This window comes from Limanda limanda, chromosome 9 (assembly GCF_963576545.1).
Source record: "Limanda limanda chromosome 9, fLimLim1.1, whole genome shotgun sequence".
NCBI classification, from domain to species: Eukaryota; Metazoa; Chordata; class Actinopteri; order Pleuronectiformes; family Pleuronectidae; genus Limanda; species Limanda limanda.
Window position 1 is genome coordinate 22,399,179 of NC_083644.1, and position 19,413 is coordinate 22,418,591.

The 19,413-nt window shown below is 43.8% G+C and overlaps 1 protein-coding gene across 1 annotated transcript in view; it reads left to right on the forward strand.

Annotated features, from left to right (window-relative positions):
• Positions 1 to 10,378: 10,378 nt before the first annotated feature.
• Positions 10,379 to 19,413, forward strand: part of lnx1 (ligand of numb-protein X 1) — a 28,426-nt gene continuing 19,391 nt past the window's right edge. Inside the window, exon 1 of the mRNA XM_061078488.1 lies at positions 10,379 to 10,827. Coding sequence (XP_060934471.1) covers positions 10,418 to 10,827 — 410 coding nt within the window. The 5' untranslated portion in view covers positions 10,379 to 10,417. The remainder of the gene's footprint in view (positions 10,828 to 19,413) is intronic.

A 19,413-nucleotide genomic window follows, 5' to 3' on the forward strand; every position in this document is an offset into this window, starting at 1 on the left:
TTTTGCTCATGTGGATATTTGTGATGAAACATTTCATCACACATTAAAGATTTGTCTAACTCTCAGAAATGATATCGATCGGGTCAAGCAACATGGCCCGGCAGGAGCTATACTAAAAAACGGAAACTTAGCAGAAATCATCCTGTAACCTGATCTTTGAATTGACCCAAAACAAAAGAACAGAAAAAAATCCTGTCCCAGCAATCTGCAGCAGCTGTAAAGCAACAAACCTCAACTAGAGTCTCTGTCTTTCATATTGTGTCAGCGAATACAGTAAGAAGAATTTTTTTGATAACCCACTAAAAGCAGTTTGTGGTGATGCAAGTTCAACCACTGTTCTTCTTCTATGGGAATTCACCAGTGATTCAAACAGAGGGAGAGTCTTGCACGTTGACATTGTAAGTAAATGGACTGTATTAAGAAAAAAATATTCCAGTCCTGTCCATTCCTATGTGTTTGGCACAGCCACCATGGGAAAAATTTTGTATCTTGCCCAAGGACACTTCAAAATGGAGTCTGGGATCGATCCACCAATCTCCTGGTTAGTGGATGATCCTCTGTACCTCCTGAGTCACAGCCGTCTTTAGGTAGTCCCCATGACGAGTCCCGGTGCAGTATTTAACCAAAAAAACTGAAAGCAATTGGTGATGGGTCATTAAATGTAATCTTTTGGTGCCATGTCACCACTGTTTTCCACCTGATTATGTACGTTGAGGGAGGAAAAGCAGGCTGCTTATATCCTCAGTGTTGCTTATAAGCTGCTCACTAACCTGGGGGGTGGGGGGGGGGTGTTCACGGCTCTGTGAAGCTGAACTAACGTGCACCTTCTCATCCTTGCTAACATGGTCATTAACATGGTTGGGTTAACATCTAATTAACAGTAAACACGAAGTAGACAAGTGTGATGAGAATATCCAACATCAGAGTATTGAACAGATTTGGACTGATCTTGTGCTGACGTCATGCTATTAGTGTAATATTCACTCTTCACTACAAATCCAACAAAGGAAATGTCGGGGGATAAGACTAAGGATTCATTTTTTGGGCACCATGGATACATCTGTACAAATGTTCACAGATCCATTCAAATCCAGTATTTGTTGAGATATGTTTGGACCAGTTGACTGGCTGATGTTGCCAGCCAATGCTTATTGCATGGCTAAAGCTGCAAATTGTAGATAATGTAATTTTATGTGTACTGAAAGTTGCAGACATTTGTTGTATTTGCAGACATCTTCTTTGTCAAAGCAAAACTAAAATGGACTCAAAGTCCCACAATGACAACAGTGACGATAAACCAGCATGAATCAACACAGCCAGTAATTCACCGAGAAGCGGCCCGGCCTTGGTGCATGAGTACAGTAACTACAGGATTTCCAGGGGAATAATTGGTTTTTATTTGAGATGGTTTCTGTTAAAGTAAATACAGTTTATTGTTGAACATGCTCAGATTGATGTTTGTGCGAAACTTTTTATTCTTCCGATTTATACTGAAGAAATGATGAGTGAACTATCATCTTATCAAGATACAGACAGAGATGGAAAAAAAACAAAATGGATTTTTGATGGTCTACTGCTCCAAAATATTATGCATGGAACTGCCTATCACAATTATATACTTATTTATCAAAGGTGTCAGAACACAGCTTTGTTCAAACCCACTTTAACCTCTGGTGATGAAGGACACAAATATGACAACAACACCTGGGTTGATCGTTGATGAATAGAATTTCTGTGTTATTTTTCATTCGTGCAACTCTTGCAGCCATTTCTTGGTAATGCTCCGTTCAGAATGATTTCCAATAACAAAAACAAGAGAACAGCAGAGCAAGGTCTCAAAGTAGGATTTTCTTATATACAGTTGTTGACGGTGTGTTGACTCAAAAATTATTAACCTTTCGGAATAAGCAGAAAGCTGAAAGTAGCTTTTCTGCTGTATCGACCCCGAATGTACTTTCTCGACAACGACACACAAATGTCTCCCTTGACTCAACACCTGCAACCATTACAGACGCCGTGTTTTGAATGATCACATCAGAAGGAAAAGAAGAAGGCCATCTCCGTGGTGACAGTGGAGCTGCCTTGGCTGTGTCTATTTGACGACCTTCCTTCTGCTTCTGTTTTCCCTCTTTAATATTCTTGCTACGAAGAGGATTAGCTTTGGAACCACAAAATAAAGATGGGGCATGGAAGGAAGAGAGACAACTGACCTTTCACTGGCACATCAGGAAGAATAGAAAAAAAGAAAGAGACAAAGGATGTTTCAGAAAACACAGATGTAGTCCTTCTCTTTGTATCAGCACATTCTCATCTGCCATCTGAATTCAAATCATTGCTGGGGACTGAGGGGAAAGTGTGACAGAGGAATTTAAAGCCAGCTAAGCCAAGAAGAGATAGAGGGAAGTGTGTGTGCGTGTGTGGTGTGTGTGTGGGTGTGTGTCTGTCTGTGTGTGTGTGTGCGTGAGAGAGAGAGAGAGAGAAAGAGAAAGTGTCCTAGAGAACCGAGGGTAGATTGGTTTCACCTGCACCACACAGTGTTTAGATAAACTTCAGCAGCAGGGAGCAGAGGACTCAGCAGAAAGGGAACAGGATGCAGGTTCGACTCAGCACTTCAAAGAAAACTCAAGAGTCCAAGAAACTCAAACTATTTAAACCACTGAAGAAATAGACACTGCTTCATTTAGGAAAAGAACTGGGTCCGTTTCCTGGGCAGTTCTCGCTAGTAAGCATATCCTGCCGTGGTGTGCAGACGGGACGAGAAGAGTAAAGAAGAGAAGAGAAGAGAAGAAAAGAGAAGAGAAGAGAAGAGAAGAGAAGAGAAGAGAAGAGAAGAGAAGAGAAGAGAAGAGAAGAGAAGAGAAGAGAAGAGAAGAGAAGAGAAGAGAAGAGAAGAGAAGAGAAGAGAAGAGAGGAGAGGAGAAGAGAAGAGAAAATAAGTCATGTCAAAAGGAAGTTGCAGTGATACGACAGCGTTAAAGGTCACAGTGAACTACTCCACTGTCTCTTGTGAATCAACCATCACTCGTCCGGTGCAGAGGCTTCACTCAGCCTGATTGTTCAGTGAATGTGAAGTGACATGACAAATACCTTTTACTGTCCAGAGCAAAAAACATATCTTCTATCAAATAGTTTCTATTTGTGTCAAGAGCACATTGGCTGCTAGAAGTGTAATCCACCTAAAAATAAAAGTGTTCTTAACGGAGTACCGCCTTATGGGTTTATCTGTTTTATTATGAACGTCAGAAACAGCTTTAAATAGCGCCTCAATCCGTCAAGTTACTTCACAGGTCCCCACACCTTTTTAGAGTGCCTGTATTTTGATCTTTTACACAACCATAACATTACTGTAATTTTAAAATGATGATGTTCTCATGAGAATGATGAGGCAAAAAGACAGGGTTAGTAAACACAGTGAAAGGGCAAAGTTCACCTGCCTACCTCATTCATTCATGTTGCATTATGTCGACTTCATCAATTATAACCAGAACCTGTTTACTTATTAGCACAAGCTTTTGTTATACTTTGTGTTATACTCTACCTTAATCGTGGCCCTGAGATCAAGGGCCCTAATTCAGTTATTTAGCTTTGAACAGGATGGCTTCTAGTAGTCTTAGTCATGTTCAAGTGTCCCAAGTATTGCACTTCGGTAACCACTAGTGTGGGACATTTCTAGGCATTTTGCTTTAATGTAATGTGCCTACAAGTGTCCCACGTATTGTACTTCCCTAACACCAAGAGTGGGACATTTCTAGGCATTTTGCCTAAATGATATGTGCCTAGAAGTGTCTGGCTCATTCTGATTGGTCGGGACATTTCTAGGCATTTTTGCTATAATGTTAAGTGCCTACAAGTGTCCCACTTATTGTACTTTCCTAACGACAAGTGTGAAACAATTCAAGGCATTTTGCTATAATGATAAGTTCCTACAAGTGTCTCAAGTCTTGCAGATCCCAAACTACAAGAGTGGGACATTTCTAGGCATTTTGCCTCAATGATAAGTGCCTAGAAGTGTCCGGCTCATTCTGAATGGTCGGGACATTTCTAGGAATTGTGCCTCAATGATAAGTGCCTAGAAGTGTCCGGCTCATTCTGATTGGTCGGGACATTTCTAGGCACTTTTGAGACAGGGATCATAACATGATGGGGGGGGGGGGGGGGTGAAAAGTAACCTGTTACAGTTTTGTTCAAAGACTTCTGATACAGGATTGTTACCATCACTTGTTTTCCTAATTTCCTAGACTAACCCATCCACCATCTGCCTACACTGTAGTCTGCCAAAACACGTCGATGATGATAACATCTGAAAGTTCAGAAGCAAGTGTATCATCCTGCATTATTAGCAATGTGGGCATGTGGCTGCAAGTTACTTGAGCCTATTCTCCATTTATTTGGTAAGCAATGACTCACCTCTGCTTTCTGAGTGACTCATGTGGAGAGCCGTCATTTTGTGTCTGCAGTCGTGTTTGCCTGCAGCACCTGAGGCTCAGCGTCGGAGTTGAACGATCTGTGTGTGGCAGGAAAAGTCAAGAGGAAAACCACATCTGAAAACCAGGATAACCACTGTTTCTGCACAGAGCCAGAGTCACACGCACAGCTTTACAATGGCAGCAATTGTCAAAGAGAAGCTAAGCCATGCACAACAAAAAAGGGCCCTACACAAGCAACAGGTCTGTATTGTACACAGGTTTAAAATACTTGCTGTACATAGTACTATTATCTGAGGCTGAGACGTTGTCATTTACTCAGATTATGGGCTTCCTCTTTAAAGAGCAGAGCACAGTGCCTGTGTTTATACAAATCGTCTGCTGGAAATCAATCATGCAGGTATTTCAAATGTTTTGTGGGTGATTACATTTTGACTGTGTTACAGCAGCGGCCCTGTCAGAACTTGTAACTCAAGAAGCTGGTGCACTTTTGCGAGACATTTCAATATTTCAGAAGAAAAAAAGCCTTTGTCTGCTTGTGCTACCGGTGCACTTTTGAAAATAAAAATGTCTCAATTGCTCGTCATATAACTGTCTCACTTCGTTTCCAACTCCATGTCCACTCCTTTTAATAGGAAATTCCAGCCTCTCCTGAACTCCCGGAGCAGGTTTGGGCAGCTCTCTTGTTTACCTTTTCTGCGGCCCCCGCCCCTCTGCTCTGCCACTTCCTGATCACCTTGGCCTATTAGAGGTGAGCTGGCTCTGAACTCACACCGGAGCAGCTTTCCTCACTTTTGGTTTGAGAAATCCCCCGAGACTGGCAACCAGATACAGTTTCTCCACCTGAAGGCCAGCGGCCAATCGGCGGGCTCGGTGACTGGGACAAAGTCCTCTTTACTGAGTCATTTAACTCTCTGTTCCCTCCCCTCCACCTCGTCTCTGAATGGTTTAACGTTACACCCTCTGCCTGGTTTTACCTGTCCAGGTGAACTGCACTGCTGAAAGTGAACGTCGCACATGTAAGTACACTTTCCCACTCCAAGTTGGCTTTGTTATTTGAAATGGGATCTTCAATTGTCTTAAATTTGTAATAGTTGAGCTTCGACTTCATGTGAAGTCATAGAACTGGTTCTGCTGGTCTTTTTCATTTGCACAGACTCCCTGTATGAGCAGGGTTTCACTATCACTTCACATGTGAGTGAGAGATGGATGACAACTACAGTTACATTGTGTGTGTGGAGATTTTCTGTTCCCTGTGCGTGTGTGATGGTGTTCAGTACAATCTGTGCTGATCCAGTCAGCCATTCTAATATTAGAGACACTTCACGGAGCTTCACATCTGCCTGCAGCTGCTATCCCAGATTGGGGTTTCAGGTCTGGCTCAGACTCACCGTGGAGCTTGCTATGAACTACAGAGTGGGACTGGTATACACAAACATACACACACACACACACACACACACACACACACACACACACACACACACACACACACAAGCTTGATGTGGAGGTTATTGAGAGGGTAGGAATTACATTACTCTGTTGCTCTACATCCCATACTCACTGGAGATGGAATAAGGAGCGCTGGATTTCAAATTACTGTCTGTTGTCTTAATATTACAGTTATGATAGTGTCCAGGTCTTAATGAGTGTGGCTTAAACCTGAGATAACAACTCGACAGGGCGTGTATTGCATAGCACTTATAGTTTAAGTCCTAATAAGGAATAACACACGCCTTATTACTTAATTATAATGAGTTATAATTATAATGAGTTATAATTAATTATATATTATACATATGTTTTGTTATGTTTTGTTTCTCAGCTCAAAGAGAGAAAAGAAAGAATTTCTTTCCCTGAATTGTCTGCGTTTTACGGACATGTCTGAACACAACAGACTTTGCTGGATTCTCTGTGTGTTGGATTTTATGAATACTCTTCTTGCCCATAACTCCAGGTCGCATTCTGTTAAACCAATTTGTGGTCAGGGTCTGTATTTAGCTGCACGGAGCAGCGGGGCTGTTCTGACATCAGACTCTAGCTGGGAGTATTTTCAGACTTCTTTTATTTATGATCTGATGACGTTTCTCACAGTTGCTCGTGACGTTCATGAGCGACTCGTTTTGTGCTGTATTTAGGCGCGAGTGTTGGCCCTGTGTGGCAGTCCCTGAAGGAGTTTCGTTCTTAATGTGAATCACAGAACAGTCCGTGGTCTTGAATGTTATTACATTACATTTCATTTAGCTGACGCTTTTATCCAAAGCGACTTACAATAAGTGCATTCAACCCTGAGGGTACAAACCAAGAACAACAAGAATCAAGACAGTAAAATTTCTTCGAAATAAAGCAAAACTACAGAGTGCTATAAGTAAGTGCCATTTTAGTGCTACCAAAGTGTTAGTTTTCAAAAGTGGTTTTTTTTTAAATTTATTTTTTTTTTTTTTTATTCAAGGTACAGTCGGAAGAGGTGTGTTTTTAGTTTTCGGCGAAAGATGTGTAAACTTTCAGATGTCCGGATGTCGAGTGGGAGCTCATTCCACCATTTAGGAGCTATAATCTTTTGAGGCCACACCTGCTAAAACCACAAGGAGCAGGTCCACTCTGGGACTTTAGAGACGTTTCTTGCAGGACACAAAAGAAAAATCATCAATCATTAACAAAGTGGTTGAGCAAAAGAAGGCTGTGTTACATGTCAGCCGTCATGCCTTTCACACACGTACACACAAACTGTCTGATTGAGTGTGCCTTGAGTGCGTGTGAGTGTGTGTTTGATTGATACGGATGTGATTTGATTTCTCCTGCGGAATGTAAGGCTACGTACGGCACATAGCGACATGCTAGCTGAGTGAGGACAGCCAGAGTGCTGACGCAGACACAGTTAACTGTCACTGGGTTGTTTTTCACCCTCAGTCATTAAAAGGGGCTGAGTTGGCACAGCCTTGTATCATTATTAACTCAAGTCGTCGCAGTTCATAGTAGAGTAACCCCAGAGTGATTCCATGTTTGCATAACATCCGCTATGTGTGGGGAAGAGGGTATTGGCCTAAACAAACAACTTGCATTTCTTCTAATAGTCGAAGAAGCACAGGGGACAGCCTGCTGGGCCGAGGCAGGACATGACTTTGGTTCAAAGACAAAGGAGACAATTTCCTTTTTCGCTTTCGGTTCAAACCTGAAATAGAAATGTATGTCATTATTCTGCAGCAAAGCTGAACCCCTCATGTTTCTCTTGCTCGCTTGGTTATTGGATTTGCAAGTGTCGTTATTAATAAAACATCAGCAATTTGTGGTTAAAGTTCAGCCAATCCGTTTCTCTGTTATTGTCGCTAAAATGCAGCAGGACTGTGGTGGTAGCGTCGTCTTGTCACTTCGGGGAATGAGGGAGCTGATGTTCCTCAGGCACGGGTGTGGCTTCTGCAACTGCCCGCCTGTGCAGTGGGTGTGTGGAGGTGTTTGTGTGTGTGTGTGTGTTTGTTTCAGGGCATGTCTCAGCATGCAGCTGGCTGTATTTGTGAGCAGGAATGTGCGATTTCCATTCCAAACACACATTATTTGTCATGTAGGTTCCAGTCAGGCTCTAAGTAAAGTGCTGGATGTGTCATCCATTTTTGTCTCAGATTAAACAAGAGCACATTCTGATCCTTTTTGTTTTTGTTTTTGTTGTGCTGATATATTCTAAGCTTCACAGCAGAATAAACAGGTAACCCTAAAGGAAACTGCTCTGCTGTTATCCTGCTCAGATCTGGAGCTGGAGAGAAAAACATCAAAGCACCATCATTTGTCATTTTCTTTAACTTTGAATTGATTTATTTTTGTAATGTGTGGTTCCTGCAGGCAGACACTTTCTCCTCCTTTCTCTCTCCCTTAATGTCTCTGCACACATCTCCTCCTGCGTGGTGATGAAAGGGCCCTGCTCAACAGATCAGAGCAGACCTGGGATGCAGCAGGTGCCACAGTGTGCAATGAATCAGACGTGTTACCACAAGCTCTCAGTGGGAAAGTTCATCCTTGCTAAGACTGCTCAGCCTCCTCTTATTAGCCTTCCCCCCCCCCCGACTCACCAAACATGCTGAGCTCTCACTGACACTGACACAACTCGCTGTGCGCTGTCTACACACTGTGTGTGTACAGAAATGAAGAGAGCCTGTTTGTTTTGACAACGTGGTGGTTACTCTGTGGATTTGTATACACGTGCTGTATTTGTATGCATTAGCATATTGGGACGCACATCACACTCTATTGTTTGCTGCGATTGCATTTAGAGAATGGGAACGTGTCCAGTTAATTAGCGGCTAGAGAACTTTTGTATTCTGTTGTCGTTGGTACTTTTTTAATAATTTTAATCAGATCTAGCGTCTCATTAAGCAGCCAGGACACAATAGTGGGTCCAGTGCGGAGCCAACAAGATGGCTGTTGCCAAGGTGACGTGTCTGACTGAGCCCATCTGTTCGTGTCCATGTGCTTGAGGATCCTGTTTTGGATATGACGTGACCACTGGCACTCTCACAGCTCTGAGCACAAAGTGAAATCTGGGTGACAGGAACAAAGAGAACACTTGGCATGTTGGAAATCATGTCACATCCCCATGTGTGTTCGTCCTGTGCATATCTGTCTCAAATCTGCCACTGAGGCGAACGGTATTGATGTCCCTGCATCCACAGAAGAAAACTCAGTGGTTCGATATTTCCTCTCAGTGCCAGAGGAGAAAAAATCTAAAAAGTGGAAAAAACTCAGCGGCAAAATACATTTTGTAGAGCTGCACAAATTCTGTGCTGCCGTTCTTCACATGTGTCTCAAAGGGAACAAAACACCCTGTTGAATATTGCATGTTTCTGCTGTGAGGGGAAGCAACTAACTCATTTCCTCAAGTACTGTTGTTGAGTACAGTTTTGAGGTACTTGCATTTTACTCAATTAGATGCTAATTCTACTCTGCTGCATTTCACAGAGACCCATTGCACTTTTTACTTTTTACTTTACAATTATCTGACAGCTTTTCTTACTTTTTTATTTCACTTAATCACATAATCGAGATATTCAAATTGGCTCCAAAATAACAAAACCAGGCCTCACAGAGATATTTTCCCTTCTTCCTCCTCTTCAAAGACCAAAATGGGAAATTTGTACATTATTTTACAAAGAATCAAACAAAAGTCTTAAAACAAGGTCACGGGCAGCTGGGGCTCAGGAGGTAGAGCGGGTGGTCCACTAACCAGAGGGTCAGCAGTTTGATCCCTGCCTCCCCCCAGTGCAGAAGTGTCCATCAGTCACACACAGCCGGCAATGACGTGTGATAGAGAAAGTGCTGCACATAGATGCACTGTATTAATGTGTAGGTGATTGGGTTAAAGGGAAAAACTGCATTTTAAATGGTTCATAAAGACTAGAAAAGGGATGAATGAAAACAGACTATTTACAAAACTACGTATCAGAACTTCTTCTCTCCTTCCCCATAACTCATCATCAGACCACCCCCCCCCCACCACCACCACCGACAATATGGAAGCTCCAGCTCACATCTAGCAGCTACAGCAGTAAAGTGCTGCTCACACTTTGATGCACAGAGGCCACGCCCAGAGAGACAGCTCTACACATTGTGTGCAAGGAGGTGAAAAGCTTTCAGTGAAACACCCGTTTCGACCTTTCTAGTATATAACATATAAGTGTATGATACCTGAGGCGTTGGTGCTCCCACCACAACTCACCAGAATGAATTTAACGCAGTTTAGAATACATTCTACATGTCATGCAGGTTATACTACACTGAAGTACCATTATTTCACCATTTGCTTCCCTCTTTTGTCATTTATTCACGTTCGAGGAACATAAAATCTCTAGTATTTCTACCATAACTGTCTTTCTTGCAATATATTTATTTTTCTCCCATACTTCCCCACAGATGCTGCCAATAACCTCCTCACTGGATCCTCCAAGACATCCTGAATCCATGTGAGTAACTTGGAGGCGAGCGTACAGCCTGGAGGTGCTGCTGCAATGGCCGAAGCACCGGCGCTGCCTCTTTCTCCCTCTGACAATGGGCTGTTGTCCCCGCCCCCTGACCTCTGTGCGGCATGTGGCCACAGTCACCAGCTGGAGGAGAACCACGAGTACCTCTACAGAGACGAGGTGGACGATGACATCGTTTGTCACATCTGCCTGCAGCCGCTCATCCGGCCCCTGGACACGCCCTGCGGACACACCTACTGCCAGGAGTGTCTCACCAGCTTCCTGCTGGAGAGCGACTTCTGCCCCGTGTGCCGCGCGGCGCTCATGCTGCAGAGCTGCAGGAAGCCCAGCCTGCTGGTGCACAAACTGCTGGACAAGCTGATGGTGGCTTGTCCATTCACTGAGCATTGTACTGAGGTCGTGCCCCGATGTGAACTGGAAGCCCACATCAAGAGCAGGTAGGATGATGGAAGCACGATTGAGTTCCTCCCAACACTTCTATTTTCCTTTAAAGAAACTAAGATACAATCCTTACTCTTATATGTAAGTAAGCAATAACTTAAGCTACTTTGTTTCAAGTGTTTCTCTCCTATTTACGTCTGCAATCTGACCTGCAGTAATCACACACTCTGAGTGCCCTGCCCCACTGTTATTTAACTCCAGCCCCAAATGGGAAATGTCTTCCTCTAACCAAGCTTTCATCTAAACTAGGCACAGCTCCTCTGTTTACACTATATATCATCAAAAGACAGTAGTTTGGTTTCTCTCAGTCTGGGAACATTTTCATTAGTGCTCATTAACACTCCCCCAGCCCACGGGCCGCTGGGATAATTAGTCCACCTCGCCACACATCCCACACAGGCAGCAGAGGGCTTCCTTCTCATTTGCACTTTACTGAAACTCAAGGTGCATAAAACTCCTCCAACATAAGAAGTTGTTTTCTGCTCCTTTCGTCTGTCTCATTTCCCCTCACCTACACACACACACACACACACACACTTATTCAACCTCCATCTTTTTTCTCTGCATGGCTCCACAGTTTCCCGAGTCTTTCCCTTCATGTAGTGAGAATGGTATAATGAGGTGTGGAGCTCTGAGGCCGACTCCCACAAGGATTCAGCTGCTCTCCCATAGTTAGAAGTGGTTATCCGTGGAGGTCAGAGGTCACGTCCAGAGAGACAGCTCTACACATTGTGTGCAAGGATGTGAAAAGGTTTCAGCGAATCACCCATTTCGACATGTCTATTCCCTTCACTTATTTAACCATGGTCTAGTGATTGTGGCTGTTTATTGATAATGTTAATGTATCTGTGGTTGGATAGTTTTGTTTAAGAGTACTGGAAATGGTTGTTGGCCTATTTGTTGAGTTTTTAGATTTGAGAGAAAAAATACTTACACTTAACCAGCATATACCGTATACTTAGGTTTATACTAAGATATTGGTAGAGCTACCACAAGTCACCTAAACACACTTTAGAATAGATGTCATACACGTTGAATTTGTCTATATAAATTCCAACTATACAGACTAGATGGAATACTACTATCAATAATGGAAGTGATTAGAGCTTTGAAACAACAACAATCTCTCATAGGTGTTCTCTTAAGAACAAATGGCCTAAATGACATTCATGTACATTCAAGGGCCAAAGCTCTCTAGTGGCTGTAGAAAGACAAAAGTCTGCAGAGGGAGGAGGTCAGGATGGTTGTATGGGAAAGCAGAATTTAATATTAGGGACCATTATCTATGACAATGTTGGTTTATTTTGACTATAAACAACATATAATATATATATATTATTTAGTGTTTATTGAAGAAGAAGAAGAAGAACAACAACAACAACTAATGTGTTCTCACACTGCTCATGGGGAGTCTGCCATCTCAGGATTATTATCAATCTAGAGCTGACTAAACTTGGCCATGTCTCTTGATCAAAGGCTTGGGCACTTTGTAATGACTTGACTAGAATAGTTATGTGCTACATGTAGTCGAGAAAATATACCACTTGCCCTCAGTTCCATTGTCCAGTGTCATGACTAGGGTTGCAAAGGGGCGGAAAGTTTCCAGTAAATTTCCGGAAACTTTCCGGAAACTTTCCATGGTAAGTTTAGCTCGGGAATTTGGGGAATTTTGAAAAAAAAACATAAATATGTAAATTAAACGCTGAGCAATAAAAACATCATTCAAAACTCTATTTTAAAGATGTATGGAATGCAGCACACACTGCACATTGAGTTTCAACCCTCCACTGAGCATTCTTCCATCACATGCACAGATAACTCCCAGCATCCTGCTCACTACAGCAGGGCTATTGAGGCCTGCTGTAGTGTGCAGGACTAGTCAGGTTAGTTTCAATGATATTACTGGGGAAAATATATTAGCATGCTGATTGAGGATTGTTCATCTGTTCATCTAGCCTATTTCCATCATTTATCCATTAATTGTAAAATATTTTTACAGATGATTCCAATAGTTTGGCTAACTATTTAAATCTCTGGCATTGTATTAGTGTTTTTTTACAAACTTTTTTCTCATCTTACTCTACAGAACAATGCCACATGCACTTTCTCATGCGTGGAGACATTTAACCCCATCCAATGTAGAAGGAAAGGCTGTGTACATTTGCAAATACTGTGCAAAGACCTATGTTAAGAATGACACAACGTATAGTCAAGTGCCCAAAGTTTCCTCAGGGCTCAAATCAGCCTATGACAAAACAAAATGTTTATATTTATGTCTGTATATGACAAGGTAAATAGTAAATACAGTTAGTATAAATTACCCACAACATTTCCAGTTTATTCCCGTTAATTCCTGTATATTCCCGTTTATTCCTGTATATTCCCGTTAATTCCCGTTAATTCCCATGGAAAGTTTCCAACTTTGAATATTTCCAGAATTTTGCAACCCTAGTCATGACACAAGATTGTGGACATTGGTGCTGTTGTTTTCATCTCTGTTTCAGAATCGGTAAAATCCCTAGTGATGGGCTCATTGAACCATTTTGTAACACACCTGTGGAGGAGAATGCTCCTGTCCTACTTGTTACACATCTCTCAGTAAAGTATATGTCAAGGGTGCCTGGGGATCAGGTGGTAGAGCTAAGTATTTAGGGACATATTGTAGACACTGAACCCCAAATTGACGTCTGTGACCATATCTTTTTGGGTTGTCTGCTGTGCCAGTAGTGTCTCTTGCTGTACCCCAGAATCTGGCACTGGCTCTGGAGTTGTAGTGGCTGAGACAGCTGACCATCTGGTCAGAGCTGATTTCATACTCATCCAATCACTCGTGACCTTTGTCGGCTTCTGGATGGAGAAATTGTTATTCGGGACACATCTGCTGCGATCAAATCTGATCAGTGGTATATCTGTGTTGGCTTTGTTCATTCGTCCTGTAAGGGCTTGCACAGAATCAAACCTCAGGTATTCTCTAGTGTATGTGTCGCTACATGTGCGTGTATTGCCGTTAGTCCGCATAACAGGTTTTGCTTCTTAGTCTTAGATAAGTAAAGTAATTATCCATGAATAGGTTTTTCAGATTTTCTGCCTTGAGCGTAAAGCTGTTTCTTATTTCTTCTTTTTTGTGAAGAATGAATGTGTTTTCAAACCAAAAAATTAAATTCCTAGTAGTTACTTTAATTTTGCTCTTGTTACTTTTGTGTGTTATCTTGTTTGTAACAGAGAGTGAGACAGGGTTGAAACCACATTAACCAGTTCAGTTATGGTAACCTGTTTTTCTGCAGTATTAGAGTTTATATATCTACACTGCGCTATTATACACAGTTAAACACACAACAATCTCTCTATCTCAATAAGCTTTATAAAGGAAGACTTACAGCAGGATTGTTGTATTGGCTTCCATTAGTTTTAGCTAGGTGTGCCCAATGAACTGTCTACTGAGTGTAGAGCCCTAAGGTCTGGTACACCTGCCCCTGGTAGACCCACATGGGTTGAGTTCAAGTGTCAGGACAAGCAATTCATATGATCATTTAGGTTGGACTTCTTGTTTTGAACAATACATAGATTTGTCATCACTTTGTTTCTTTGGCTCCTGTGAATGAGGACAACTTTTAAGTGTTGTCATGAATTCTGCTCCTCTCTCCCAATCAGCCCCAGTCCCACTCCCTCCATCCCAACCGTCATTCCCACTTTATCTGTCTCAGTCACTTCACCATCCCCACCCAGTCACACTAGTGTTTCCAGTTTTCCAACGATCCACCTGATTGTAGTATTTTGTGTTGTAACTTCACTTTTTTCATTAGAGTGTCTTCACTGCCTGTCTACATTCGTCTCCTCCTGCCGATGTTCCGCACATCAGTTGTGACCAATGGGGTAGAGTGTATCTGTAGATGTGCGCACAGTGTGTTATGATGGTGTTTTCTGTGAGTGTGAGTTAATGTGCCAGTGTATGAAGCGGCTCCTGTGGGGCAGACTGGTTTCTGTTCGCAAACTGCATCCTGTCACAATCCAATTACATTTCCATTTCCTGCGTGCCCTGTGGTCTTGTTGCTGTGCGTACTGTTCAAATACCGCAGGACAACGTATGCCTCAGTATGCACACATGCAAGCACTACTACACACACACACATTCACACACATCGAAACGCACACACGGGCACACACACACACAGACAAATTCAGCCTGTAACCACACAAACTCCATCTATGAAATATTCATTCAGATGGGGTATTTACGCCAGTTTAATGTCTTTCTCGGGGATTGCAGACAGCTCAGTGCTATGAAATATGATAAGAGCGGTGAAAGAGAAGGTAAAAAGAGGGGATTCAAGTACAAGGAAAAGTAGAAAGTGATCGAAAAAATATGGAAATAAAGGTCCGGAAAAGGAAAATGTTGAGACAAATTTGTGACATGGGTATAAATAAAAGTGACTAAAATAAATAATACAAGGATAATGGATCAAGGTTGAGATTTGAAAGGAGGGAGTTAAAATAGATCAGAGGTGCTGTGGTGTTTCATATTTAAAGGTGTTTATCGACCAGCTCCCACTTGGTGTGGACTACAGAGGTAGGGGTCGGCAGTGTGAGGTAAAGAGACAGAAAAGACTGGGAACGAATCCTGTGCACACCTCAAACAAGCTCATGGCTGATTTCTTCAGAGTCAAATCAAACCTTCAATCACCACTAGCCACCTAACAGTCTGTCAACGCACACCTCTCCCACAGTCACTTCCCAGCTTCCTGCTGGTGATGACAGGAGGGTTTAACCGTTCTCCCTTTATCTTTTGCTTTATGTTGATATATTCTGAAATAGAATGAATGTGTAAAGGACAGAGACATATTCCACATCTCAATTACTTCTTTACCCGCCTTTCTCTTTCGTGTGACTCAGAATAACAAGCTTCATCCCTGCAGAGAATATTGATTTGCCGGTTGTGTTTTGGTCTTATGTTTTTTTTTTTCTTTCCACACATGTAGGCAGATTCTTTTGAGCGATCAGACCAATCTGCAGCACAGGGAGCAGTCCATTGCTGGAGAGGAGGGGGGTGAGGGTTTGGAGGCAACATATTCGCTCCCTCCCCCCTCATCCTCCCCTTCACGGGTGGAGGCAGTGGGAGGAGGTGAATGCAGAGGTTGTTCGTGTGTGTATGAGAGTGTGTGTCCGAGCCTGTGTGTGTGTGTGTAAGTACACGCGTGTGAGGAGGCCAGAGCCAATCAGAGCAGCACCAGGTACCTCCCCCCATGTCATTGTTTGGTCTGCTCCACACCCCCTCCCTCGGTGGTTTCTGCTGCAGTATAAGTCACAGCCTGCGCTCTTCTCTCTGACATACACACGCACACACACACGCACGCACACCGAGGGACAAACAGACATGCACACACACGCATACGAGCGCAAATCCTCTTACAACTCGCCAGTGCCCAGAGCAGATTAAGGGGCTGCACATCTCAAATTGTATTCCAAATGTGCCACCTTTGCATGGGTCTCCTTCCTCTTCTTCTTGCACTTTCTCCTCTTCCTCCTGTGCACCAGCGGGACATCGCTCCTCTGCACCTGCTTCTGCCGCTTCCTCCTGCTCCGCTTCCGTCTGCAGCCTCTGGCACCTGGCCCACTTGCCTCTGCAGCTGAGATGACCAGGCGGCCAGCCTGAGGCACAGGAAGGAGCTGAGGGATAGGAAGGGTGAGAAAAGGGGGTGAGGACAGGGGACGGAAGGCAGGGAAGACGGGGAAGAGGGTGGAAAGGTAAGGAAGTGAAGAATTATTTCAGATTTCTGGAGAAGGAACGCAAGCCAGGAGGAGAGGAAGAGGGGGGGAGGAAGAACAGTACGGCCAGGTTGGGAGACTTGGAGGTGGTGGAGGAAGAGGGGGGGAGGAGGAGGAAGGGGAGGGGAGGAATAGGCGAGGAAAGGGCTTCAGTGAAGAGAGGAGATAAAGAGGGGGGGGTGGGGGGAGAGAGAGGACCATGAAGGCTCTGTTGTTGCTGGTCCTGCCCTGGCTCAGCCCGGCCAACTACACAGACAATTTGGGCAACCTGCACATCCTCTACTCTGAGCTGTGAGTACGACCCTCAGCCTCCACCTGCATCCCCCCCCCCCCACCAGCACCATGTACCTTCATCTCACCCCTCCATCCCTCCCCTCCATCCACAGTCCATGCAGCTTTTTAATGGGTTGTTGTTTCTGCGCGTCTTTCACTGTGATCAGCCGTTTGTGTGTGTGTGTGTGTGTGTGTGTGTGTGCTGGTGCACAATACCACAATCAGTGTTGCAACTTCCTGTGTTTACATTTCCATCGTTTACTTAAAATATGCCTTTTAAGTTGTGAGCACATTGCCACAGGGTTTGCTTCCCGATGCTGTGGTCGGTGGGATGCAGATGCAGTAGAGGCAGCAGGTTCATAGAGCTTTGTGCTGTTCAGGACAGTTGGGATGTTACCGAGCAGTGCTGCAGCATGGCATCTGTGTGTGTGTGTGTGTGTGTGTGTGTGTGTGTGTGTGTGTGTGTGCGTGTGCGTGTGTCTGTGTGTTTCGCTGAGCATATGGACAGTTGTAAGTACACTGTGTGTGTGGAAAAGACTTTCACCTCAGCGTTAGATATTCAAAGCTTGCTTTTCTTTGATCGCCACTGTTCTATATACAACACACGATCCATCATCATACACATAACTTATATAATTTGTAATATCAATAAAGCATGAAACAACACATAACAAGCCGATCTACTTGAAGCACATTCGCTGGACATTTCAATTAATATTTAATGACTGTAAACATAAAGATGGGCAGCGTGTCAAATGTTTTGACACCATGGAAACAAGCCTCTTGTCTGTGTGTCAACATTGGAGCTGCAACCCAGGATTGCTTACATCACTGACTGATCTGTGAAAGGTGTACACAATGAAAATATGAGGGAATTATGTGGAATCTGACACAACATGTTCAGTGAGCTAACAGTGATGTTTTGCACATTTTGTCTGACTAGTCGTCGGTATAACAGTTACGATGATATGAAAAAGAAAAAAAATAGCAAATCCTCACATTTTATCTTGGAAATCACCTTGATGAATAATCAGTTATCAAAATTGTTGTCGACTTCTCGAGTATTTCATGAATAGTTTCAGTACAAACCAACAAAAGGACAGACAAACTTTGTTACATCTATACATCTTTGCTCCTGACTCCTTGTCCTCTGAACGTCTGCTCTGTATTGGCCCCCAGACTCTTTTTGTGTTGGAGTTAATATTGACTATAACCAGCGGCTCCGCGTGAAGCCGGGGTTCTCTGATCCCTAAGCTGGGCTGCCGCTCGTCTCTCCAGCCTTGGCAGATATGTCCCATTATACCGCATGAATACATGGAACAATGGAGAGCCTCCGCAAATCTCCTCATTTCATTGTGTGCTCTTTCTTCCGAGTGGGGCTTTTGGCCCAAGCAGCCACCAAGAGCCAACATTGGACGGCCGTGGACGCCAAAGACGAGAGAAGAGAATGGGGGAGAAAAGCCAATGTTGGCAAATGAATAGGAACGGTTAGACAAGGCGGAATACTCACATTTGAAAGCAAGAAAGAACAGAGGAAGAGAGGGAAGAGAAGGCTGCAGTGAGAGTGGAAGTAAAGTGGAGGGGCCGTATAGCGGAGAAGAGACAAGAGGGTATAAGGTCACTTCCTGTGCCTGCCTTCCATCTGGCCATCCATACGGCTGCCATGGTGACGGCACCCCTTGCAGCGAGGGTCGTCTCAGTGAGGGGTTCCTTGGACTTTCTATTTGACATTAACTTAAACACACTGTGGGAGGAAATACTGATAGTCAGACAGCGTGTGTGTGTGTGTGTGTGTGTGTGTGTAGAAGTGTGTTTCTGTCTTTTTTTGCTGATTATGACATGACACAGAGAGAAGCCAGGAGCAGACACACGCGGACGTGGTGTTTTTCTGCCTGGCTGGAGAGCAGTGGCACACCATTCATCTTTATCCACACTGCTGTTGACAGGAGAAGCCTCCAGGTTTTCCCCTGCTCCCTCTTTCCACTCATCTTTCTCCCTCAGCTCTTCCTTTTTCTGATGCCTTTCCATGCAGGATCACCACAGTGGGGAAAGTGAGAGTGGCTGCAGTGTGGCTGGCTCACACAGACCATATATTGGCTGTACACAGGGTTTAGATGGGACTAACAATGAAAGAGGAGAGTAAACGCTGCTCTGTGATGAAATGCTTAATATAGTTACTGACATTTCACTCTGTCAGCAGCAACCAATACAACCGTTGCAGCGGCTCAGAGGACAGCACTTCGATGGGGATATTTGTTTCTTCCTCGGGCCCACACACCCTCTTCCTGATAATTAAAGCACAGTGCCATAGAGCATTAATGATTAATCCACGTTCACTTCTGGGCCACAGCTAACATGTCTTAAGCACTATGATTAGCTTAGCTTCCGTCCCTTCAGCCCTCATCTCGGAGGTGTTTGATCACAGAGAGCCGAGCGCAGTCCCGGACATCTTCAGCATGGACGCATCCTAACAAGATTAGCCGCCCGCCTGCCACGCATTCGCTGGGTCTGAACAACACCACTCATTGGTTTGAGCCAGTTTCCTC